Genomic DNA, 26367 nt, shown 5'->3' on the forward strand with positions numbered 1-26367 from the left:
TCTGTCTTTTTCATAAATAGTGTAAAAAGGCCCTCCTGATTTTTTTTCTTTCTTTTTTTGCAATACAAAATGGGAAAAGTCGATTTTTTCTTTTGGATCTGTTTTAAAGACAGTGCATGGGCAGTCAAAAAACCATAAATCATATATGACTGAGGCAGTTCTTTAGCTAGAAGGCTCCAGTTTGGACGTCCTCAATATGAGCCTTACACTGAAGTGTCCCCCTGCAAGATACGGAAGCCGTGAAATGCTATTCTCACAGGTCCCACGTGCAAGTGAAACATGGAAATGCATGTAAAATGTTGTATTTGCCTCAGAGGGACCGTTGCAGAACAGCACAAATAAATAATAAAAATCATGCTATTCTGTGACCAGTGTGACAAAATAGCGCCTGCTTAGTCTGAATTTTTTACAGTGTAATATTGTTTTTTTTCTTCTAAATCAATATTTATTTCCTAACATAGCAGTCTGCATTTTTGAACAGCCTATACAACTTAGGCTGCTTTGACTGCAAGCAACCACCGATTTGACAGAAAGCAAAATTTCCAATGTCCTCTTCACTTCCTCTGATAGTTAGACTGAGCTTCAAAATACAGCCATTTCAAATACTGGACAGGTCCCATAGGTCCATCCCGGGGGGATGGCGGGAGGCCGGAAGGAAGAACAGGAAACTTGTTAAAAGAGAAGATTTAAGGTCACCTGTCCCAAAGGAGCGGCAGCTTTAAGGAGACGACGGGGGTTGGGTCGTTTTAAGCATGTGCAAAGTCTGCTCATCTACTTGTTGCTTTGATGAGGGATGAAAGGCTGTCATGAAGTACAAGTTTACAGAGCTCTGAGCAATGATAGACTCAACTGTCCTCAGCATTATCTCTTCCTTGCGCCACTTCTTTCTCTCACAAGGACCTTTCTTTTTTCCCACTGTTTCGACTCTTAACCGAAATTGGAACTCGGCATGCGAGAGCACTGATGAGACATTCCGTTGTTGACAGATGGACATCACTGGATATTCACCACCCAACTAAACCTGTAGAAGAGATTTGTTTTTTTTGTTTTCGTAAACTTCTGTCTGTCTCGGCCTTTCGCCGTTTCCCCCCCCTCTCGTCTTCAACCCACTGCTCATTTAGCAGCAAAGAAAAGCAAAAAAAATTGAATAAAATAAAAAAAAAATTGCCTCCACCTCCTCTCGTAGTTTTTCATTTTCAAGCAAGTTAACACGGGCTGATTCGCATTTGTGAGCACTTTGGGCATCCGGCAGGAGAAAGAGCAGGTTGTGTTTAAGTCTTGTTTGAGGATGATCAGGGTAAAAGCCTTTTTTATTGGCAGGTCATGCTGCTTGTTAAGACGGTGGCGCAGGTGACTGGGCTGTGCTGTTAGCCTCTGTGGCCCCCGAACTAACACTGTTGTTCTTTCGCAAGTTGGCAACAGTCAGTCAAATCAGCCGGGAGAGACGGGCAGATAGAGATAGAAGGGAAAGGAAGTGGGAATAAAAGACAAAGAAATTGGGTAAACAAAGTGGATATTGGAACTTGATTTAGCTGGCTGGGCTGCTAACAAATCAACTCAAGGGAGTGTAAACATTTTACACACTCCAAAGTACAAAGCAACTTTCTCGCTCCTTCCACCCCCACCCCCCACCCCCCTCCACACATACACACACACACATGCTGCTGTGCTTCTAATTATGAGCCATGTTAAATCTGCCTTTTATCCAGAAACCTTTCCACCCCACCTTCCCATTAGAAACACTGAAAGCCAAAAGATAAATAAAAAAAAATGCAGCCCATTGTGATTTGCAGACGCACAGGGTGGCACTATGTTGTCAGACGACTGGGAAATATACAGAGACAAGTCCTGGCATTTTGCTTCTAAATACTTCCCTGCTATAGGGTTTCCTGGAGGTCACAGGGGCTGAGGTGTGGCTGCTGCAACCTTAAGCTAACCCCCCAACCTCTAAACTAAATTCACCATTCAAAAGTATGCAAACATGTCAGCCAATTCATCTTCCTCTCTTGCGCTCGCCAGAATCAAAGCACGGTTTTTGATTACTTCAACTATTTATATTATAAACAAAGTAAAATCCAATATTCATTGCTGGAGTAGCTGAATAACATATATCAGATTTACATAATTCTAACTCAACAATTATCTACCTGATTTAAATTCAGTGCATACAGTTTAAGCATGTTACATTACTTATGTTCTATATGGTGGAAAACTCCACCTACTACAGTGATAGAAGGAGATATTTATAGGTCAGGTATCTAAGTGTGAGTAACTTCTTTAGACAATCACTTGATTGTCTTTCACACATTTACCAGAACACACACCTAGCTTTTAGGTCAGATAAAAAATAAATAACTAAGCAATATACACACAGAGTGCCCTTTGGTTCCTATGTGCCCATTTTACGTGGCCTTTATTATCTGCGTGTAATCCAGCCTGCCTACAAGTTGGGTCCGTGTCTGCTGCTTTCGTCACAAGGCTGTCAACAGTTGTGCCCCTAGGTCTATTTTTGATGCTTATTTATGGCTCATCTATTCTAGACAGGGAGTGGGGAAGCTTCGGGGGCCTGGGGGGGTCCAGGAGACAATAGATAAGACAGTGGTGGACCACAGTCAACAGCTTGCTGGCTAGTTTTACACTTAAAGACTCGAGCGGTATTTATATTCAACGGTGATTGAATTTGCACACCGATGACTGATGCGTGCAGTCCGTCGGAGTAACACTAGACACTGTGGCTGTGTTATGACAACGGGCGAGAAATTTCCACGAGGCTGCACGCCAGCCAGCGACCCAGCCGAGAAAACGGCCCGAGCCCTCCCGCCAAAGTAGGACAAAAGCACCTGTTCCCTATTCCTACTTTAGCCGCTCTTTTCTTTGCCGGCTTTTGCTCTTGCTTTTCTTATTTCTTTTGCACTAGACCAGGACTTTTTTATGACTCTCACACCATTACCTCTTGCTCACCTCACAATCTGTCAGTCTCTTTCTCTGTTCTCCCCAAAAGCCATAAGTGCGAACCTGGCACGAGCCACGGATAAACGATTCCATACATGTGAAATAAAGGCATGGCACTAATAATAGCCATTACAGGCCCCACGTTCTTTTCGGATTGCGCCCTCTCAGAAGGGGATTAAAAAAAGGCTTTTCGGGCAAAGCTGAAACAATGACGAGCAATAAACCAAATATGCCGAAAGGGGACTTGTTGGGAGAGGTGTCGACAACGTCATTAAACCTCTAGAAATTAACCAGTGAAGCTGAAAGAAATGCAAGGTTTTCAGGTGGCAAGCCACAGTCTCACCTTCCCTCAGGGCAATGCTTTACACGCCACATGTTGCACTGCACTTCCCATCATGAGCAGCCGCACCACCAGGCCCGCAGCAGCCATGCTATACAGAGATATCTTTTTCCAAATCCAGATGCATTCGTGGCAGTTTCTGTCAGAGAAGGCCTGGAGATGCACTTCAGGGAGAAGCAGGGCCCCATCTGTTCTGCGGCATTGCGGTTCTGATGCCTCGTCTTCCTCTGAGTTCGGCGGTTTACATATCACAAGAGCTCTGGAAAGGCTCAATTAAGCAATTCAGATATTTAATTTGTGCATCAAGGGCTCTGATCCCAGTGATCTCTGGAGCTGCGCCACATTTAAATGTGGATTCACAGCTGTTTTCTTAAAAATCCACCACCCCATTACAACCCCCCAAGGAAAAAACAAAACAAGGGGGAAAAAAAAAAACATCCTCCCCCAGCGCGTCACACACTAATGGGAATATGTGTCTCCCACCCTCTCAGACAGAAAGCATCACAGCGTCAGTCTGTGCATTTTAAAACAGCTCTGGTCTTCTATGCTGGGTTAAGGTATATTGCATATGTGTGTGTCTGTGGGTACATGTCTGTCTGCGTGTAGGAGAGGAAGAACAAGCAAGTTAAAGAAGAACGTCTCTGCTGTTCTGAATAATACAAAAGGGCGAAGGCTTCAGCCTCCTGTCTTCTTTGGCTCCTCTTTTGCGTGTCTTCTTTTCCTCTTAACATCCAGACATCCAGACAAGGATTATTGGCAAATTTTCCAGCGTCTGTCAATCGAAGTCGCACACACGCACGCACAAACAGTTACACCAGGGCACACTTACACATACGCAGAGAGGTTTTTACTTTGTATGTAAAGGGTCACCACTTTTCAACAGAGCAACTTCAGTATGCGTTTGCATTGATTCGACAAGTCTCCGGTACTCTCTAAACGGGACGCCATTCTTCCAAAAGATATTCCTGTATTTTGCTCTTTGATTTTGATGCCGGTGGAGGGGGCAGTCTAACCTGCTCTCAAATCCACCAGAGCAAATGAGATCAGGTGACTAGAAAATTCATAGCTTATGATTTACATAATACTCATACTCATCAAACTATTAACTGACCCCTAAGGCCCTATAGATGAGGGCTTTGTCATTCTGTCATTGATTTGCGATGACACTTGGCTCTGAGGGGGCTAAATCGAGCCAAATCCACGCCATCCCCCACCCTTCCCCGCAGCATAACGAGACCGAAGAATGTCTTCACTTATGGGTAAAAGGTAAAGGATTTTTCCTTTACTTTGTGACTTGTTTGTTGATTCCTATACCTAAACCCTCTTTCTCATTTACATCTGACTGTCATAACCTTTCACTAAACCAAATCCAAAGCCACAATTTTAGCCTGCCCACAATCACAACAAAGTCAAATCCATACTTGCATATATTCGCAGTCTTTTACTCCCCAGCGTACCATGCATCCCCTCCACATGCCTTTCACACCCAGCACACAAACACCTAGTCATAAATTGCAGCATTAGCTCAAATAATGATTGCACAGCGTGAAAATCCAATGGCTGGGGCTTAATGCCTTGGAATCGCCTTGTAGATTAAGCTCGGGGTGTGTATTTGTGTGTGCTTGGGGAATCTACGAGGGGTTGGGGGGTTGCTGATGGATCAATAGGATTTCTGTGGTCAGTGCCTCCCAGCCTGGAACCTTATAGAGAGTCTACTAGCGTTACTCGTTTGACTTTGTTATGGCATTTTCTCACTGCATTTGATGGAGGAGGTGGGGTGGGAGAGTGGAGAAGCAGGAAGGCAGAAATATTCATGTAGGTATGGATATTATTGGCACCCATTTGCAACTATGTAGGTCTTAACGTGATTGCATCCAAGTGTGTGTGTGTGTGTGTGTGTGTGTGTGTGTGTGCGTTTGAGTGTAAAAGGAAGGGTTACTTTTGGGAGATGCCATTCCCTGGGCTGCATGTGTATTACCGGTCTAATGTTCATGTGAATAATTGATTAGGGCTTCTCTGTGTTTTTGATAATTAGTTGATAGCTTCTTAGCTCTAAGCCCTGAGATTTCTTGCATACGTGTGTCTGTGCAAGTCTGCGTGTATGTGTTTGTGTGTGCACGCAGGCTGGGGTGGGGCTAAGTTATCTATTTCTAAGGTACCTTGGAAACAATAGTGCCTCGAAGTCATGCGCTCATGGATTAACTCTCCTCAGAAATTAAGCAACAGTACATACATTTCTTTCTCATTAACTACCTACGTGTCTCACACTCTCTCGGAATAAAAATTCTTGCAGCTCCCTGTTTTTGAACCACGTGCAAGATTAAAATAAAACTTTTTTCAGTCATTATCTATATACTTATAAAATAAAAATGGCTGACATTACCTACAAGACTTTTTTATGCATGTCTAATAAACAGTCTAGTTGTTTCAGACAACAATAAACATTGCATGCATGAAAAGATATCTATTGAAATTCAGGTCTGGCCTCTCACTGGTCCGTTCCTCTTGCCTTATTGATTTTTCCATCTTTCATATGCTTATGCATCAAGTAAAAACAGAATAGGAAAGTTTGGGCGTGCTTGGTTCATCCTCAAATCCCTGCGCTGATATCAGACAGAGAGGAGTGTTTGTTGCCATCATCAGCGACCTTGAGAAAACAAGACAATCTTCCCATTGCAGCACCCAGACCCGCAGACATGCTTTGTTTTTTCTTTCTCTAGCATGTAGTGCCACACTTCTCCTAGCCTGCGTGCGCAGTTGTTGTATCAAGTTTCTGCTGTTAAAAGCATCTTTTTTATGTTAATAATGTATTAATTACATATTTATTAAGCACACCGTTAGATTGTTTACAGTGGTTTCCTGTATTAGTGGCATCAGTGTGTGTTGAGGTAAAGCCCAGGCAAGCGTGCACAGCTTCGTCAGGCCCGTGTCTTGTTTCCTCGCAGCTCAACAAGGCTCAGGACACATGTACTCGGAGCAGAATGGAAGAAGACAGGGTGAGCAAGGGCAGGGCGGGAAAGAGTCCGTGCCCAATCACTGTCTCGGTTTTTGTTTTGCTGGGGGGGAGGGGGGGTTCAATGCGGGACCTGGACAAGAAAACAAATGCCATAATGTGTAGAGATGAAACGATGCGAAGCTGGGAAGAGGGAAAGAGCACTGCCAATCGAATGTGCGGTATTGTAGAGGTCAGAGGTCGGCCTCCGGAGTCCGTTAATGCGGTCACCGTGGGAACCAATCAATCACAGTGCCTCAGCAATATCGATCAGACATTGGGGCACACGCACGCTGAAACACAAAGAATTCTTTCTGACACACACACACAGAGGACAGCATACATCCACTCACACAAACCTCTCAGTCTCGCTCTCAGTCCAACACACAGTAAGTGCATATGCAGCGACACACAAATGCACATTCAAAGCATCAAGGTAGGTAGATAATTACAAGGCATTACAAGAAAAATACTTCGAAAAGAAACGGCTTGTTTTTTCTGCACTGCTGAGTACTGAATAGTATCTTGGAGGAAAGAAGATTTGCACTTTCTACTTTCTACACTTCTCTTGAAACACCTTTACATCTACTTGCAGTGAGTGAATTTATATTATGGTGAGACTAGAAATACTGTGCTCGACTGATTGCAAAACAAATGAATAGAGCATGTACAATTTTAAAGCACGCATCACAAGCTGATATAATAAAGAACCTCTTTTCCACCAGAAGCGCTTTCATTTTGGAGTGAAAGAAAGATGCAAGGCCTGCTGCATCTTGTGTGATATTTTCTGAGCTCACAGATGGCCTGTGGCATCTCAATGGCTCTTAAGAGACATAATAACAGTCTAGGATTTCTGTGTGCTCAGTTGGAGATAAACCCATCGGCATTCTCCATTACCTGATCTGCTGGATTAAAGATAGATGCATACAACAAGCAGGTGCTATAGACATGCTGATGGGCATTCGTGCAATGTATATATATATATATATATATATATATATATATACAGTATATACTGTCACGTACTGTCGCAGGGCAGCTCAAAGCTGGATGAAGGAGCATTCTCATTACAATATAGTAAAATATAGATAAAGGTGACACTCTGGCTTGGATACCTTATATAGCACAACCAGGCCAAGTGAACCTTTGTGCTGAACTTTTGTGTCAACTTAAGGTTCAGTAGACACAGCTGCAGTGAAGTTGAGAGTGTAACAACAAGCATTTTGTATATAGTTGAGGTAACCCCTGGTTTTAATTCAGCAATGGCTAAATGTTTTCATTTATTTGCTGTTCAAGCCATTCAATTAAGTGTCTGCGGCTGTAAAGGAAATAATTGACTCTGGTTGCTTTATTCCTTAAGCTTGTCTGCAGTATACAAATTTAGTTTCACCGGGTGCATTACCACCAGTATTATCATTCCTCTGCTCTCTGTGTAGCCCCCTCCCGCTTGACTAGCAGCAGCACCTGCCACCTGCTCATTTTCCCAGCATTCTTATCACTGTGCCAGCCGAAGAATCGAGGCCGAACATGGACTGGAGGGCCACGATAAGCATAAGCTGACGTTGTTAAAGTGAGACGAGCGAATACCGGTCCTCTATTCTCACTCTGCAGCATGAACAGAAAGGGAGACGTCATCTGGATCGTGAACACTGTCCATCCGTCTCGGCCTTCCCACCAGCTCACATACCATTGTTGGAACATCCAGGGGATTTTGTCACTCAGTCTGTTGTTTTTCCTGATGGATATAACTCTATTTGTGTCTTGGGCAAGTTAAGGATGTCAAAAATGATTTGCAGCAGGATTCAGTAGGCATGTGCTATTTCCTTTGACCTAAAACAAGACGCTGCCTAGATGGTATCAAATGGTGACCTGATATTTTTTTTTGTGCCTTTATTGTAGCTTGGTCTTTGTTAAGATGTTATAATGGCAATAAAGAAATAAACAGGTTGATAGTGAGGTTTTATCTCAGGTCATCGGGGTTGTGTGTGCTCTAAAAGTAAAACAAATATAAACCGTTTTATGATTCCTGATACATTGCTGGCTAATTTGTCCAAATCACAAAAAGAAAAACACCAAAAACACGTCGCTGCCGATGTTACTCACTCCTCAATTTAATCAACGAGCTAAACTGGAAGCGAGCTTCGGTACACCGTCAAGCTCGGCGTAATTAAGCGTTTGCCACACTCTGAGAACAACAGGCACGGTTCTAGGTAAATTAATGCCCGTTCCCAGGTGAATACGCGGCCTGTTTGGCTCAAGGCGAACAGATGCCAAGACAGGACTGCACCAAAGAATGGCTGCTAGAGACGCGCAGGCATTGATGTCAGCTTCAAATCTCACCTGTAGTACTCCGAGACAGCATTGATTCTTGTCCAACAGAGATAGAGGAAAGATAGAAGCACAGCTATTGTTTATGTACGAGTCGTTTGAGGCAAATAAACTCACGGTCTGCGAATGTGTGTGTTCTCCCCCCTGTGTTAAAAAAAAAAAACACACGATTCTCTCCATTCATTAAGGCTCCACAGAAGGAGATTCTATTAATCTGTTCATTAAGCCACATCAAAAATGGAACTACTTATTAAAATCAGATCCAGCTGTGTACTCTCGTTAAAGCCCACCGTACCGTACGAAGCTTAACAATGCTCGTGGCACTAGACCAAAACCCGGCCTCAAGAAAGGGGGAGAAAGATTCTCGTACATTGGCCTGTTTTGACTCGACGCAGCGTGATAATTGCTCTACTCTTAGCAGGGGGCTATGAATAAACATTACTTTTGTCAGCGAGCATCTGAATGCTCCATTTCCAATTAATTTACATTTGCCCAGAAATGGAGGGAATATCTGCTCTTAATCACTATGTTTTATTTTCTCAATTTCCCCCAAGTCTTTTCTCATTCTCCCATTCCCTGTCTGGCAGTTCCATTCCCCCCTTCTCAACTGGGCTCTCCTTTTTCTACCTCTCTCTCCCCCTCTCTGGAAAATCCCATTAATCTCAGCCAGTGGTTTTGAACAAAAGCTATGGGCTAAGCGATTGATCCAGGGCATTGATCCCACTCGCCTGAACGATCATAAAGGTGTTAAATTGGTTTCTTGGAGGATATGTATTTTTCATCACTGGCTGCTGCAAGTACAAGTTCCTGCTCGGAATTTCTCTCATTTCTTAACCAAAAATTGGTGATGATATTGAAATATTAACTAGATCACACCTTGAAAAGCACCTGTAAATGTGTATTTTGAGGCCAGTTTGAAGCGATTTCTGGGGAGCTTGTTTTCTGCATGAGCGCCAAGCTCAGAAGCAAAATTCCTGTAATGAGTTTTGCTTCATCCAAGGACAGGTGGCAACTTGGGATTGTTCAAATGCATACAGTTGAAGTGTTTTTTCATTCATGTTGCCCTAAATTATTTCTTGAATTCATAGAGTATGGCTAAGTTCGTATGGCTCAAATCCATTTATGTTTTTTTTAGCCACAAAATGTTAGCAACGTTAAATCACCATCTGACCAATTTCAGAGCGTGGTTTTGGCATTTGGTAAGAATTTCAAGAACAAGACCTTCCTGTTGTTCGTCTGTGGTGGTTTTGGTTAGGCTTACAGTGAGCATGTGGAGTATTTTCATGTGCTATGAAAAGTATTCGCTGCTGTGTCCATTCACCAGCCTGTAATTATCCGATTTTATTACCTTGATGCTGATGCTAGTGGAAATTAAAATCTCAAAGGGAATCCCATTATTACCTGAAAAATACTTCTCTCCTTCCCCTTCACAGTGCCTCATTAACAGCATTACATTTTTTTCAACTTTTGTGTTTAGAAAAATTCATTTTGCAGAATGTGTTCAACTTTAAACTTATTGTGTAGCACCGTTGCTACGCACACTTACCAAAACGTGTTCACATCAATTTGACTTATTAATCAAACAATGTTTCCTTTTTCATCTGTTAGCACTGAATGACCTGGCTGTAACTCGTGCTAGCTGCCTTTATGTATTTAAGGAAATCATTGTAGCGGGAAAAAAGAGTGCCAGTTATCTTGACGTCAATATCTATATTTACAGTGTTCGAGGAAGCAACCAATTTCAGTAAAGAACATCAGCCTAGCAGCAAGTGTTTTTTATGTCTTGGTGAAATGAGGAAGGGATAAAGAAGAAGAATCAAGGAAAAACAACAGCTTTTTTTCCCTACTATGCGTCATCATTGCTGGAAACGGTTGGCAATTAGAAGCCTTATCTAAATACTCCATGACTATGTTGTGAGACAGGAATTAAATCACTATATAAATTTGCTTTATTGCACTTTTGGAGCACACAAACTTCTCATTTGAACTTTGCAGCGCCATGCGAAGGTGTGAATACATTAAACTAGGCAATGTTTATAATCAGCCGCTGGCAGTCGTCCAGTTTTTTTTTTCTCTGACTGCGTTTTCTTTGCACAGAGATAATATTCGGCCCTTTTGCCCTCGTGTAAAACACAAGACAAATTGGTTGTCGATGTCGTGTCAGAAAGTTCATTTTATCTGAGCGAACAGGCAGCAGTGTTGGTAAGATCAGGCACCGTGACTGTTGCTCATTTGACAGAGCAAAGGAAGAGCTTGTCAGGGAAACGACTCGTGTCACTGGAACTTAAAAGGTCAGTGAACTGAACCCCGTACCCCTGGTCCGCCCACACGCCTGTCTGTCTGTCACCAGTCCCCCTCTTCCAAGCGGGTGTCCCCTGCCCCACTCTAGCCTCCCATTGCCCCCCTTTGATGACCCAGGACTCTTGTCAGAGAAGAGCTTCCAGGCGGGCAGAGTGAGGACAGGCCTTTGATGAGTATCCCGATACTTGCCAGCACCAGTGACATACAGTGGAGTCCTTTGAAGAGCCTGGGCCCTACATGTAATCATTCGTACACACACGCACACACACATACTTCCAACATCCTGAGGTTGGGGAGATAAAGAGAATTGGATTAGGGCACAATATAGAAAACACCCTCTTTTGAGCGCCTTCCTTGCTTTCTGATGGTTTTAATGAAGGCATTTCCCTTGCACTTGAGTGACTACCAGAGTGGAACCACAAAAATAGATGTATATAGGAAGGAGGCGGGAGAGAGACAGACCCTGTGATGCTGTCAAAAATGCTAGAAAAAGTCACAGCAGCATTGCCAAACTGATGAAAGAGAAGTGGGAGACATGAAACGTTTCAAGGCAAATTTCTCACCGTGCCATATCTCTCATATACGCGTTATTTTATTCCATCACAGTGTGCTAGAAGCATAACGATCCCGTCCATGTGGACTTTTTCTGAATTCAAATATGATTTTTCTTAACTAATGACATTTACCTTGTAGTAAGAGAAAATGATGTAATACCTCTGTTAGGAGATGCCAGATACTCACATCTCACTTTTTGGTTAACAACAAAAAGATGTGATCAAACAAATTTCACAGAAAAAAGGAAATCCTTCCTACTTTGGCGTAATGTCAGCACTAAATGCTTGTTTTTAAGGTCAAAACAAAACCAAATCACTTTTGAAAAGAAAAACTATGTTAGGGGAGCGACAATTCAAATACAAACACAAAGAGCTGCTCTATATCAAGGTAAACAATAAATAGTAACTCCAATCAGGAGGAATACAGCAACCAAATGACAACTGCCGTGCAAGAAAAGCATAGTCAGGCAGCCCACGTGTCGTCTAACCAAGTGTGTTGTCTATTGTTGTGTCTTTGTGGAAGGTAAACAAACACTGTTTGCCACCAGCCTCAGATCACCAGTCAAAACAGGCCTAATCAACAAGAGATAGACTTTAGATTAGGCCATGTCCAGTGTCGTGTCATACAAGGTAATACAAGTGGAATGAAAGTTGTTGACATGAAATGAGTAACTAAGGTCACTTGATATCAAACAATCTGAACCCTTTATGATTTCCACGGAGCACCAAAAAGAAAAAGACATTCCTTTCGAACCTTTCCGCGATACACCATCGATCCACATTCTTCATACTGCAAGCTTTGGATGCCCATCACAGACAGTTCTCACATACTCAAAGCAGCAGACCCCTGTGTGCTCAGAAAGACACAGTATTCCCAGCAAAGCCACAAAGTGCACACTGTTTACTGATAGAAGAGGTGGGAGAAGAAAGAAAGAACTACTTATACATTTTCCTCATTCCATCCCTCTCACTGTGTTCTCCATTTTCTTTTATTTATTTTTGAGTCTAGCTATGTAGAGTAATGATTAACACGGTCGGGCATGGGAAGAGACTAGCAGTCACAATGGAGGGGGTTGTTTTGGTTCCCAAAACCACTATTTCACCCGTGTCAGCTTCCAAAGTTTACCTGTCAGGTCCCTGGGAGCAGACGGTTGGTATTAGAGGGGGAGAAAACAAATGGGGGGTGGACTATTTAATCATTATCATCTGTGGAATCACTCAGAAACTCCTGGCAATGGGCAAACAGATAAACCTGGCAACATTGTTAAATCAGGCACGCAGCAAAGTGCTTAACTGTGTGGGGAAAGGTTCACATGAGAAAGCTTTAGAGTGCATACAGGGGACTTTTGAGCTTTGTGTAAGGTTGGGGAAAAAATGCCCGTGGTACGCTACTGATCAATAGTGATTGACCTGTGAGAAAGCTTACCCGGCAAACAGCTGCCTGTGATATTTACAAGCCGCTACGGCTGACAAAGTGCTTCAGCTTTTTTTAGCGCTTTTTTTTCTGTGGGTGGCTCTATACTATTTGGCTGTAGCCTTTATTTCTCAAGGTCTTTATACAATATTATCGCCGCTCTACATTTCAGATTATTTGACAGACGGGGTTTTCTAACAGGCATTTTTAGCATTTGGAAAAAACCCAACGTGCAGTAAAAATGTTTAGAGCAAGTGACCTCATAGACTGATCGTGGAGCTTGTAAAATGATTACAGTATCCATGACACAATCTTAACCACAGATTTTAACAGTGTGACTTTGCTTACAAGTTCCTGGTTAAAACTTGATTTGTTTTCAGTGACTTACAGATATAAGACTTTAATTTTTTGGAACATTAAACACATTTTGTACAGTTTGCACATTGCATGTTTTCTACGCCCCTCCTGAACACACAACTCTGTGTGTTGATGACTGCAAACCCGTCTAAATAACATGTAATAAAGGAGTGCAATGAAAGACATGCAATCTGCACTGATGACAGTTACGGTATTGTACATCTGGCATTCAGTCTCAACAGAGACTGTTGTTACAGCTTTATAAGAGCGGAAAAATAAACACCTGGCCTGATGTGGATTTTTGTATATGCATCTCTAATCAGGTGGACGACCAGATGAAGCTGCTGCAGAACTGCTGGAGTGAACTCCTCATTCTCGACCACGTTTTCCGCCAGGTGGTGCATGCCAAGGAGGGCTCCATCCTATTGGTCACTGGCCAACAGGTAAGAACTACTTCCAGCATTTTCCACTCCTTTTTTGTTTTTGTCCAATCTTGTATGACTTGAAGTTTTCTTTCTGTTAAAAGGGGATTTTTCCTTCCCACTGTTGCCAAGTGGTTGCTCACAGACATGTCATCTGATTGTTGGGGTTTCTTTCTAAGATTATAGGCTCTTACAGTTTTTCTCAGAGCATGAAGACTCAAACAGTGAATAAATAAAGCACTCAGACACTCATGCTGTAGCATAGTGAGTGGGTGGACAGATAAAAAATGCAGCTAAATGTGTTATTTTTCTTTTACTGGGGGTCTTTGAGGAAGTTGGTGGGAGATGGTGCCTGAAGCCCTAACAAGAAATCTCAATGCATCAGAATGCCGTGTGCTGATTTGTGTTTCGGCTTCACACACACACACACACACACAAGCACTCACAAAGCAAGCTGACTTTAAATACACAAACCCAAAGCAAACATAGAAGACTCCCTCGGTCTTCTGTGATTCTCAAAATCGCACACAAACAAAGGCACATTTTAAAAAGAGAAAGAGAGAGTGTGTGCAGTCACAAAGGTGCGAAACTGGTCATCATGAATATGCCTCTGACCAATCAGATGGCTGTCAGTGAGTTGAGAAGTCATGCATTATTGATTGTCTTGCACTGCAAAAACATTGCTTTTCGACAAATGTTTTACAACAATAGATTCTGGCGAGCGCGTGTGCACTGTGTACAGGGGGAGTCCTTTTAATTCTGCGATTCTGAATGAAGACAAGGTCACAGTCGATTCTGAGCATGGGTGAAGAAGCAGCCAGTACTGCCTCTAGTGGGAACTACAAACTATAACAAATAGCGCCATGGTAGTGGTAACAGGTAAATGAGAGTTTGAGCAAAAAAATAAATAAAAAGGCGGAAGAAGCGGCGCAAGATTGTTGAACAGATGGACGGAGGGAGTAAACTGATGGAAGGAGACTGAGTTGGATAATAGGAGGGAGAAGAAAAGAAAGGAGGCAGAATGAGGTAGAAGAAGGCAGAAAGGTGCCAAAAGTAGAAGAGATGAGGATGGATCGGGGAGAAGATGATGAGGCGAAGCAGATAAGGCTGTTTTAAGAGGCCCGAACAGCGAGGTGCAGGAATAGGAGGAGGAGGGGCTGATAGTCAGGGGAGGTGCTGGATGGCGGTTTCGTTTTGCATACTTTGGTTAATGAACAGCTGGTGTTGAGGGTGTGTGTGTGTGTTTGGAAATGTGTGTGTGGGGGGGTCTGAAACAGTTCATTATCTCCTATTATTCTCCACCTGGCCAGGGGTGACAGCACAGTGATAATACAAGGGATATTTAAACCGCAGTAGCAACACCACCCAAAGCAAATGCTACACAAACACAGTCAGGACTTGATGGGAGAGCGCTGCACCGAGTCTGGCAAAAGCTTTCTCTGACCTTAGTGCCCAGTAAAAAGCAAATTTGTGATATTCTTAAGATTTGTGTTGTACATGGAGTACATGTAGTCCTCTGGTCTATAAACTATATATCGGTATTTTTTAAAAAAGGACCACGTATTTGTAGTTCTAAGCTTTACACAGAGTGGCTGCATCAGATTAGAAGCATAGTTCCAGCAGCAAAACAGAGGGCCATTTGTCCAAGAATGCAGAGTGTGCAAAATCTTAATTTTGAACAGATACTACAGTTTTACAAGGTGGATTTTTTTTCCCTTTGGCAGCCCAAACGAAATAACACAGCTGGTATTTTATACTATTGAATTGCCAGAATGCACATATGTAGTGTATTATGAGGAATTAACCAAATGATGCCATAACACAAAGCAGCCATTGAGGACAGGCCTTAGTTCATGCCATAATTAATCCATTGTTGCACTGAAACTGATTGCACTTTGTCGTCAAGTGCATCGAGGCAAATCACCACATTTATTCTGAAATAAAGTTTACCCGGAGATATTGTACTGCTTTTATTAAAAAAATGTGACTGAAGGACCAGAGCTTTGCTCATATGGAGAATTTAAACAGATGTTTCTTCCCTCTTGCTTTGAAGCAAGCTGCTTCTTTGCTCTTGCCAGTCATACGCTCCATTCATACTGACATTTGAAGAGAAATCCATTGAACTAGCAGATTAACTGCTACAGCCTGTCATTTGCCTTCTGTCTTGCCCGGTCTCATGTCCCTATGTTTGTTGTCCCTTGCTTGTTAATTTTTTTCTTTTTTTTCTGCCTTTCTTTCTCTTTACTACTGCATGTCACCAACAGCAGTGAGAAATGGCCATGAGTGCTTGTTCTTTATCCTGTCATAGGATCAAACACACAGTGGAACTTGTACAAATGTGAGCAAACATGAAATGACAAAGGCTGGACTGATCTGTTGAATGATTTAGCAAGGCCTCACAGTGTGGCAGTCAGCCGGCTACAAAAAAACACTATAAGAGTGCTCCTGGTGTGTATTAAATTCAAATGACAATACACACACACACACATATATATATATTTATATATATATTTACTAGGGGTGCAACGATACACAAAATTCACAGTTCGGTTCGATACTTTGGTGTCACGGTTCGATATTTTTTCGATACAAAAAAATGTTCATGCTTTTTAATTTGTCATTTATTAAAATTATAAATATATATTTTAACTCAAAAGTACGGTTTTTAAATTTAATGTTGCTGAAACAACAAAGTAATAAAAAAATAAATCTATCTGATCGAGAAATCACTCATCTTTGGAAAAGAGAGTTTATTACAGAGAAATGACTCTTTCCAAAATAAAAGCTATACTATACGCTTCTTCTGGGCTATATTCTCAGCAGCATATTAAACATATCAGGTCTCCATAAGGAGAATCATGTGCTAACGGCTGTCTAAATGACTCGGGTAAAGTTTGTAGCAGGCGTGCTTGTTGTTTTTGTCTGCTTCCACTTGTCTTTGCACTAGGATGATGTCGGAGTAAATGTGCAGTCATATTCGTTGTGTTCCCACTAGTGCTGTCAGCGTTAATCTCGTTGAAATGACGTTAATGCCACAACACGGGAAATCTCCGTTAACAAGCTACCGCAGATCGCGCTGTGCGTGGGGCTGGACAGCCAACACGTTAACGAGCTAACTGCGCTAACGCACTAGTTCCCACCCATGTAATTGAGCATTGCGTGGCACATCCGACATACTGTTTTACTTTAGTCCATGACGCGCTTACCTTCAGGGTCATACTTCACATGAAGACCAAAATAGTTCCAAACGCCAGATCTGAATGAGGGTGGGGGAGGTTCAATTTGCCATGTTGCAAGGAGAGCTTAACTTCTGTCTCGCTAGCTTGCCCTGCGCTCAGTGAATCTGCGTTCGACTACTCCGCCTAGGCTGCACTGTCGAGCGCAGATCCACTGAGCGCTCAACACAGACAGCATCGTCAGAAGAAAAGTTGATAAAATAAATTAAAAATTTTGTATTGTTCGATACATATGCGTACTGAACCGAAAGCACTGTATCGAACGGTTCAATATCGATACGAGTATTGTTGCACCCCTAATATATATATATATATATATATATATATATACATATATACATATACATATATATATACACACACATATATATATATATATATACACATATATATATATATATATATATATATATATATATATATATATATATATATATATATATATATATATATATATAGATAGTTACTCACACTTTTCTGTGGTTTCAAACATGGTCTTTTTCCATCTGCATCCTCCATCCATAGCAGCACCAACCTATTTTCACCTTTCATATTAATCCTAATGTTCAGCAAAGACTATATTTATGATAAGTTAAGATTTGAAGGTTTAATCATATATTCGCCCTCTATGTCTCTCTGGGGGTGATAATAAAGTGGTATTGATTGATTGATTGATACGCAGGTCACCAGAGTTAGTGCTAAGTCTGCTATAGTGACACTATAGCGTTTTATTTGGTCTCTCTTTTTTCTTAAGGCTGGGAGGCAATAACCCAAGGCATCACCATCAACAGTCCAATCCTTCAATGAACTTATTTCATGCACAGTTGATTTTATGTAAATTGATTGACACCTTGGAAGGGGGGCAGTGTTTGCTTTTCACAGAGCCATAGCTCTTTCTGTCTCGGAGGTGTTAAGATGGGAAGACAGGGACAGAGGCGTCGGGACAAAGTGGGAGAGTGCAGTGTAGTAAAAGCACACGGAAGGAAAAAAAGTGGGGAAGGCAGATAAATAAATGAAAAAATTGGTTTATTATCAACATGTATGTCCCTTTGACCCTTTTCTTATTTGCAAAGGGAAAAAAAACCTATTCCAGTCATCTTATTTACACTGTAAGTAAAATCCAAACTCACGGCTGCTTATAATTACAAATGGAAGCTCGCAGGGAACCTCTTCCTGACTCGCACCAACATCTACCTTCCCCTGGAAACCCTCACACAGTCAATTATGGTAATGAATTGTCAATAAGTATAAAAATTTAATATGGTCCTGCTTATGGTGAGTAGCGACTAAGGACTTGCCTCCCATTCAAATAAGCTGCAGCTGCAGGTTTGAAGCACACCTGCAAAAGGAGTGTGTAAGTGGGTAATGTTTATAGGTTAGACCTAAGGAAACGTGTTAGCCATTTTTGTATCCATGTGAAAGAAGTGAAAGAGAACTGACAAACTAGAAATGGGTGATTTACTCTGTCACAAACCACCGTCCAATTATTGCTACTATGGGGCTGTAAAATTCCCAAATCAGTGATTGACTAAGTGACATTGTGTTCTATTTGGTATCTACAACTTCTGCTCAAACGCCAGTCAGAGTCACTTAAATGCACATATTTTTACCTTCTTCTTTCCCTATTTTTTTAAAGGTGGACTACGCAGTGATTGCCTCACAGGCGGGAGCAACTCTCAACAATCTGTTGAGCCACGCCCAGGAGCTGGTGGCCAAACTACGCTCTCTGCAGCTGGATCAACGAGAGTTTGTCTGCCTGAAGTTCCTGGTGCTTTTCAGCCTGGGTAAGTCAGATATATTTTATATCAGCTAGGAGGAACATGGGAATTGAGAGGAAGGGGTGGTTCTGAAACGTACAAAATAGTGAAAGGGGCAAATGGATGTGAGGTAGGTGTGGTTGGTCTTCTTTAGATGGATGTGGCAGCTCTTGTATATACGTCTGGGTCTAAAATTTAAATGTATTTTTGGTGAGTACAACTCTCAATAAATCTAGGTTCAGTACAGTGCAACCATACAGATGATATAGGACTACAGGTGGATGGAAGTTTAGATCCACTATAGGCAGGTTTACTTTTTCTATTAGCCAGCTTGCACATAAATCTATCGGTGGCATTCCCAGCAGCAAATCTCTCACCTGATCTTCCACCGCATCTTCAAGTTTCAACAGTTACAACATTTCTTGAGAAAAAGAGTATGTCAATATGAAGTGTAAATACAAAATAAATATTGACATTTTTCTTTTCTGAAATTTAGCTGTTGGTCTTTGGCATCGCAGACTTGCTGCAACAAATGCAAATTAAAGATCAGATCCTGGATCAACAATATTAGAAGTCATGAATCACAGTGTGTGCAGGATTATGCCAAGTGCAGTGTAACTCATAACCAGTATTTGAGAAGCGAGCTGTGCATGAGGAATGAGATGTTAGTTTGGAACGGGTGAGAGGGCAAGGGGTCAACGGGGGGGGGGGCTTTTTCTCTCAGAATTTGCTGTAGAGCTTTGGAAAGGAAGAAGGGATTTGGAAGGGATCTCAGCTAAAGAAGGGTGAAGGAAGGGAAGGAGGAAATAGGAGGAAGATGAAGAGCGAGCGGGAATTGAACTGGTCGTGCTGTTTGAAGGCAGGCACCAGCCTGAAGTATTTTGGAGACAGACGGGCGGGAGCTGAGGCTAGAGAGTGCATGGGATTTGGGAAGGAAGGTAAGTGGAGGAATATAAAGCTTGATGAGTTAAGGGACAAAAAGAAGGGTAACTTTGATGGCATGTGGTGTGTGTGTGTGCGTGCATTCTCCTAAGTGTGTGTGTCTGTATCCCAAAGCTGCTCTCGAATCTCTAAGCCGAGGTCAGACATTGCCAGGAGACTGTCATCTCTGACTCTTTCCTAACGAGTCTGCAACAAATTGCCTCTGAGGAATACGCACACACACACACGCACACACACACTGAGCCAAACCTGTTTAACATCCCACATTACTGAAGCCAGTAGTGTCAACATAGGGCCCTCTATGGCATGGAGAGCAACACTGGCTTACATGTGATGAATATTTTCCTCCTGCTTAGCTTCCAGTCCCTTCTGACAACACGTAATTCACAAGAGTCACACTTTCACTTCTTTAACACCTCTGAACAAAGAAAACAGCACTAATGAACTGTACATACACACATATATATGCGATCAGGAGGAATTAATGCTTGTGCGCATTTGTAAAGAAAGAGACAGGGAATTTGTGTGTGTGTGTGTGTGTGTACACATCTCTGTGCATGCATGTGTTTGTTTCAGTTTTTTATAGGGTGGGGATGTTGCTGGGGCTCAGGGTCTAAATAATTTGGCAGAAACATCATCCATAATGAAAGGCCCACCTGAGGGATGTGTATCGCCCCCGGCAGTGCCTGTTCTCTGGCGTTGCCCAGGCCTCCCGCAAAAGAAGCCCGGCACAGACGCCGTAGAGCTGGCTGAGGGGATCAGCGTTAGCCGAGGTGGTGTTGGTGGGGATGAGGGGAGGAGAGAGGCTCGAGCTACGTAGAGCCAGGAGATTACATTATGTGATTAATATCACAAACAGCTGAAACTGAGTATGTAATTGGCTGTAAGAAGGCTGAGCTACAAATATGTTTACTTTGGGGAATTAATGTGCATAATGTGCGTAGCATCGGTAGTGGTATGTATATTTAAATATCAAAACACATTATCAGAAGGGTCAAATTAATTTGCGACACAGCTGTCTGTGCCCTACCAGCAGAGCCAGTTAATAAGGGTCGTAGGGAAATGAGGCATAAAAGTAGATGTACACTGACTACTGAACTAAAAGATTAGTTCTGTTTATTAGCCTAATTTAATCTCTAATACTGGTCACTTTACTCTCTAATTTAAAAGGGATGTGTTCATTACGACAGGTTTGAGACTAGGAACTGTTTGCATTACTTTAAAACTGTGGCTCTACTTACTTAGCACACGCTACATATGCATCACGGGATTAAACCCTGAGAAATACCCAGTGATTCAGTGCCCGGACAGCCTTTTATAAAACTAATAAAGTGGCTTCTATAGATTTGTTTGCTTCTCCTATCACAGATACTGCTATCATGATTGCTACTGCTGCTATTACAGCTGCTATCAATGCATCGCTGCTATGGTTATCATCTGAGCCCCACACCTTACAGTTGACAGCCAATGCCAATATGGCATGCAGTGCAGTATTTTAAGTGTCCTCTTGTGCAACCAGTGTTGGGAAGGTTACTTTTAAAATATATTCCATTACAGATTACAGAATACATGCCCCAAAATGTATTCTGTAACGTATTCTGTTACGTTACTCAATGAGAGTAACGTATTCGGAATACTTTGGATTACTTAATATATTATCATGCTGTTTACAACTATGTGAATGTACTATTGCTGTGATTTATTACTGTTACTGAAGGTCCGCGGCACTGAACCGTAGTAAAGGGACCTCTGGCTAATACGGTGGGTTCTGTGTCGGGCTCATAGCCGAAAAATAGCTTTACTTTGTTGTCTGGGTCAACTTTGCTTGCGACAGACAGAGAGAGGCGCTGAAAGGCTGCTCCAACGGAACTTATTGTTTCAGAGGAAAACACGAACATGGTGTACAGTCGAGTCTTAATAGCTTACTTACAACTGGGCTCGTCAGGCACTCTTCTTGGCTGCAGTGGTTATTATTATATTTACATGCTTCCAGCTCCCGTTTTTGCTCGATGACAGCTCGTACTTTTCCTTTTTCTCCCTCCCTCGCTCACAGACACATAACGGGTATGGCAGTCCATTCTCCCTGCAGCACGGACTACACTGCCTATGATGCTACATTCTTTAGAGCTATACCGGTAGCATTCTGCCTATTAGCTTAGCACAACAACAACAAAAGGCCTCTCTCACCCAGGAAACACGCAGAGAGAGCGCGTCACCCTGTAACCATGGCAACCGTAACGCTGCCGCCTGGAACTACAGAACGTAGCTGTCAAACAAAACCCAAACAGTCCTGACCCGCGACAATATGAAACAGAGAAGTACCGCCGTGTAATCCATTTATTTTAACAAAGTAACTGTATTCTAAATACCACCTTTTTAAACGGTAACTGTAACGGAATACAGTTACTCATATTTTGTATTTTAAATACGTAACGACGGTACATGTATTCCGTTACTCCCCAACACTGTGTGCAACATGGTGGAAAGTAAAAGCGAGACACTGGGTTTTGTAGCACCCATATTTAACTGTATATTTAGTCTTTCTCGAACTTTATTTAAATATACTTTCATTTAACCAACCCTCACAAATGTGTTGTTTTGGTTATTCGGTAACTGGAGAAATCGTGTAGTTGTCTGGGAATTCTAGATGAGAGGTCTTGTTTGGCATTTGGTAACTTTAACCATAAATCACACTGATTCTACTGAAGTTTATTTACAGTATATGCATGCAGTACCAGATCATAAGTCTGTCGTCTATAAACTTCCCCTTTTGTCCAGCAGTCAGCTTGAAGCAGCGGGCTCAGGGCAAACACGCAGAGACGAAAAGGCATTGCAAACAATATATAGTAGAAAGCGAGAATTAGAAAATATTAGACATTATATCACAAATTAGTGCTCTGTGACTACATGTCTGCGAAAGGTGTTTTATAAATAAACTTTACTTACTCACTCACTTACATACAGCTGGTGATTTCCCATGTGAATCATCCCCCCTCTCTTTCTGTACATGGGCAGTCAGTCATTCACTCCCTGGCAGAGGAGCTTTTAGTTAAGCCAGTTGTCAATAAAAACAGAGATATAGATGTCAACCCAGCTGAGAGGAGACACTTGTCATGATCTGTATGTGCGCTTGTTTTCGGAGTTATACTTCCTGTTTGCTTTCTTTTTGTTTATTGCTTTATTTTATCTCCTTTCTATCACTGTCTCTCACTTTCCCCTGTCACTCCCTGTCTTCGGTGAAGGCTTTTACCCTCTATCAAGGAGGAGATTATCACTCTGAGACCATTGATCTCCTAAGTGTTTGTAGGACTGTGAGCAATGATTGTACGTCTTGGGCATTGAGCAAAGGACACACATAACGGCAGCGAGAGTTTGAGGGCTGTCTGGATCAGAGTTTGGAGAAGGATTACTACGAGTCATTGAGTGTCAAGAAACTGTTAATGGGCCTTTGATTTCCTTTAATAGACTTAAAGACCTAACAGAAAGACTGACAGGCTGTGTGGGTTACAGAGCATTACCAGAGGTGAAGGGACATGACTTTATATTTTAAGGGGATTTGACTTCCTGCTGCTGTGGCTGCTCTTAGTAGATCCATCTCCAGTTATGGAGGAAAGAGATTTTGTTTTGAGAAGAAAGTAGACCCTCCTTTAAGTTTGAAACCTGGAAAAATTATCAGCTTTTATCCTAAATCTTCACGATGTGTTTCTGGTTCATCATGTATAGTTTCCAAACTTGGAAAGCAGAGACAGAGGTCACAAAGTGCTCACCCAGCAACCAGTTAACCCAGCTTAGTGGGTCAGACCTCATCAGCTGTAATTCGGTGAGACATGTGCTGACAATCCTTGTGAACTGAGAGGAGAACCAGAGTACTGCCAGACCAGTGCAGGGTGGTAAATGGTCCCAGTGGAGAGAGCGCATTTGTGGACATACCTGTAGCCCTAAATAATGTCCTCATACTGCAGCATTCAGCAGGAACACGGGCAGTAACCTGCTGAAAATGTGTAACTGTGCTCACTTTGTAATCGTTCATTATTCATCATTCATTATGTTGCTTAAAATCGTTTCTATTGATCAATATATCATGCATAATTATGCTTTCTGTGCAATGCAACCGTTTATTGGTTATATTATTCCTCTATTAAACACGAGTACAGCTGATTGTTTTAGAGTTTGTTCTCATTATTTGCTTGTTTCTATTTTTTAGAGATGGAATAAATGAAATCAAATTTTTAAAAACAGCCAAATAAAAGCTAAATATGGATGGCTATTATGTGTCTAAAATAGACCCAGTTATTGCCATTAAAACAACAATAGGAAATATCTTTTGTTCATATTTCAGGCATTGTGTAACTACAGATATACATATTTGTAATCTTTATAAGTGATGCAGACCAATGCTGCTTTTGTTTCATCTGTTAAAGTAAACTTGGTGGTTCTCTTAGTGATCAGAAATGGGCAGTGTTGTCCATTCATAAGAAATCAAGACAGGGCAGCCAGTGATTCAAGAGCTGCCTCAGCAACTCAACACATTAGCCGTCTGTCAAGCGATTAGTCAGTCACTGAAATTGGAGTTTAGAGACACCCACCCATCAAGTCTTTGCCACCCTTCATCCCTCTCCATCCATCCAGCCCTCTGTATTGTCTCTTGTCTCATTGCTCTGTCCTTTCTCTCTGTTTTTTTTTTTTAACATCCATCTTTGTACAGCTCAATCTATCACTACTCTATCGCCACATCCACCTCCATTGGTCCTCATTCATCTTAATTCACTATTTATTTCTTTACTTCCTCACCCAACTTTCACTTCACCACTTTTTCTATCCCTAAACACGGCCAACATCACAAACAATCAAATGTATAGATGGATTCAACTTTAAAAAATAACATTTAAGTTAATTTAATATCTAATAGTATCCAGTAACTGCTTTGATACTGAAGATATTTAAAATTATTTGAATTTAATTCAGATTACAAGCATTATAGCAGATTTTTTCATCCGACCATGCTGCTTTTAACCATTCCCGCCATTTGAATTCCACTTTTTACAGCATCAGCACCCAGTCACCCCCGTCCCCATACAATGAAACATCTTTCATTAGCATGTTTTGTGTGCCACACAAAACATTTTTTCCATTTTTTTTTTTGCGCGCTGCGAGGTCAGACACCAACCTGCTGACAGCAACACAAAGCAGAAAACGTGATTAACCTTGATGAAAACAGACAAGTTTCTCTCCCTCTCTGTATTTCTTTATCATTTTTGTTTCCTTGCACAATGAGAGAGAAAAAAAGATATAATTCCCAGACAGGTACATCCTAATTAAGCAACAGCCGAGGCTGCTCAGAATCAATGCACTGATCCCTGGCCAGTGAGCAGGGGAGCCGGATAACGCAAGCCCCCTTACACGCACACGTACACAAACACACACTCACATGCCCATAAAACATGGCAAATATTCATTTCCTGAAAAGAATTCAATCATTTAAAATTCATTCAGGAATTGATTAAAACTGAGAAGCAGTGACAGTTCAACATTTATTCTATTGAGCCATTTAGCAGAGCATGCTCAGTAATCCGTATTTAATAATGTCTAACAAAGTTTAACAGATTTTTTTTCCCTTTTTGGAGGCAAACTTGCACTTGGCTACAAGTCAACAGAACGGAGCATGATGTGTACCTTTGGCCTGATCAATACGTGAATAAAGTACAGTTAGTATGTACATGTGTTCTTATGCCCTCGTCTTGACTAAACACAAAATATGATTCTCTTTTCCTGTTCTCCAGAGTCATGTGGATGAGCCAGTGCATACATTAAATTAATAAAATAATGAGAATAAAAGCACTATTGTTTACCGTAACACACAAAAAAGTAACAGTAAAACAACAAAATGTAATCTGTGTAATCTGTTAAAACTTTGCCCTGTGTACATTTGGCAATCATAAAGCAAACAGTAGAAAAAAAATGCTGAAACTGATAACTTAAAAGAAACAACAGAACCCACGAGTGTAAAAATGGAAAAGAAACAAAGTCCCCACTTTATCTACTAAGACTGCTAATAATATGAATAGCACACAATTATATACATTAAAGGAGTATAAACATAAGAGGCATCTTTATGACAGCAATTGGAGTGTTGCCCTGATTTTGATAACTCCAACATTTGAACATTATCCAATAGATTTCAGACTTTTTAGCAATGTATCTAGTGAAACTCTATACCCTAGGCTAAGTTGAGACATTTGACTCATGGCTTTGTCCATTTTTATTCCAGACTTGGTAAATGGACTGATTCTTATTTAGCGCTTTTCTACTCTCCTGGAGTACTCAAAGCGCTCTATACGACATGCCACATTCACCCAATCACACCTGTTCTCACAGTCACTGATTCTAAACTGAGTGCTGTCTAACTGAATGGATGCATCAGAGAGCAACTTGGGGTTAGTATCTTGCCCAAGGATACTTGGCATGCAGACTGGAGGAGGCAGCGATTGAACCCCCAACCTTCCGATCAGTAGGTGACCAGCTCTACCTTCTGAGCTACAGCCACCTCCAGATTGGACTTGGATTGTTAATCTGATGGAAGAATTACATACTGTAAATTAATCACTGTTTTCCAATGCATTCTTGTTTATTGCAAAACATTTGCTGTCATTAAGAAAGTAAATGGGTTAATCATTTGTTAAGACTTTTGAGGACATGGCGGCCCATTGCACAATCACTCAAACATCCTGACAGCTAGTCTGCTGCATGCTAAAATTGGGTTAGGCAAACTAAG

The 26367-nt window shown here is 41.7% G+C and overlaps 2 protein-coding genes across 2 annotated transcripts in view; both read left to right on the forward strand.

The window, feature by feature from the left end:
• camsap2a (calmodulin regulated spectrin-associated protein family, member 2a) overlaps window positions 1-26367 on the forward strand; it is a 345786-nt gene that overhangs the window by 130573 nt on the left and 188846 nt on the right. The gene's annotated exons all lie outside the window — the stretch shown is intronic.
• nr5a2 (nuclear receptor subfamily 5, group A, member 2) overlaps window positions 1-26367 on the forward strand; it is a 76715-nt gene that overhangs the window by 26355 nt on the left and 23993 nt on the right. Inside the window, exons 5-6 of the mRNA XM_085132491.1 lie at window positions 13562-13681; window positions 18533-18680. Of these exons, the coding sequence (XP_084988617.1) occupies window positions 13562-13681; window positions 18533-18680 (268 nt within the window). The remainder of the gene's footprint in view (window positions 1-13561; window positions 13682-18532; window positions 18681-26367) is intronic.

Source organism: Neolamprologus multifasciatus, chromosome 15 (assembly GCF_963576455.1).
Source record: "Neolamprologus multifasciatus chromosome 15, fNeoMul1.2, whole genome shotgun sequence".
Classification (NCBI taxonomy): domain Eukaryota; kingdom Metazoa; phylum Chordata; class Actinopteri; order Cichliformes; family Cichlidae; genus Neolamprologus; species Neolamprologus multifasciatus.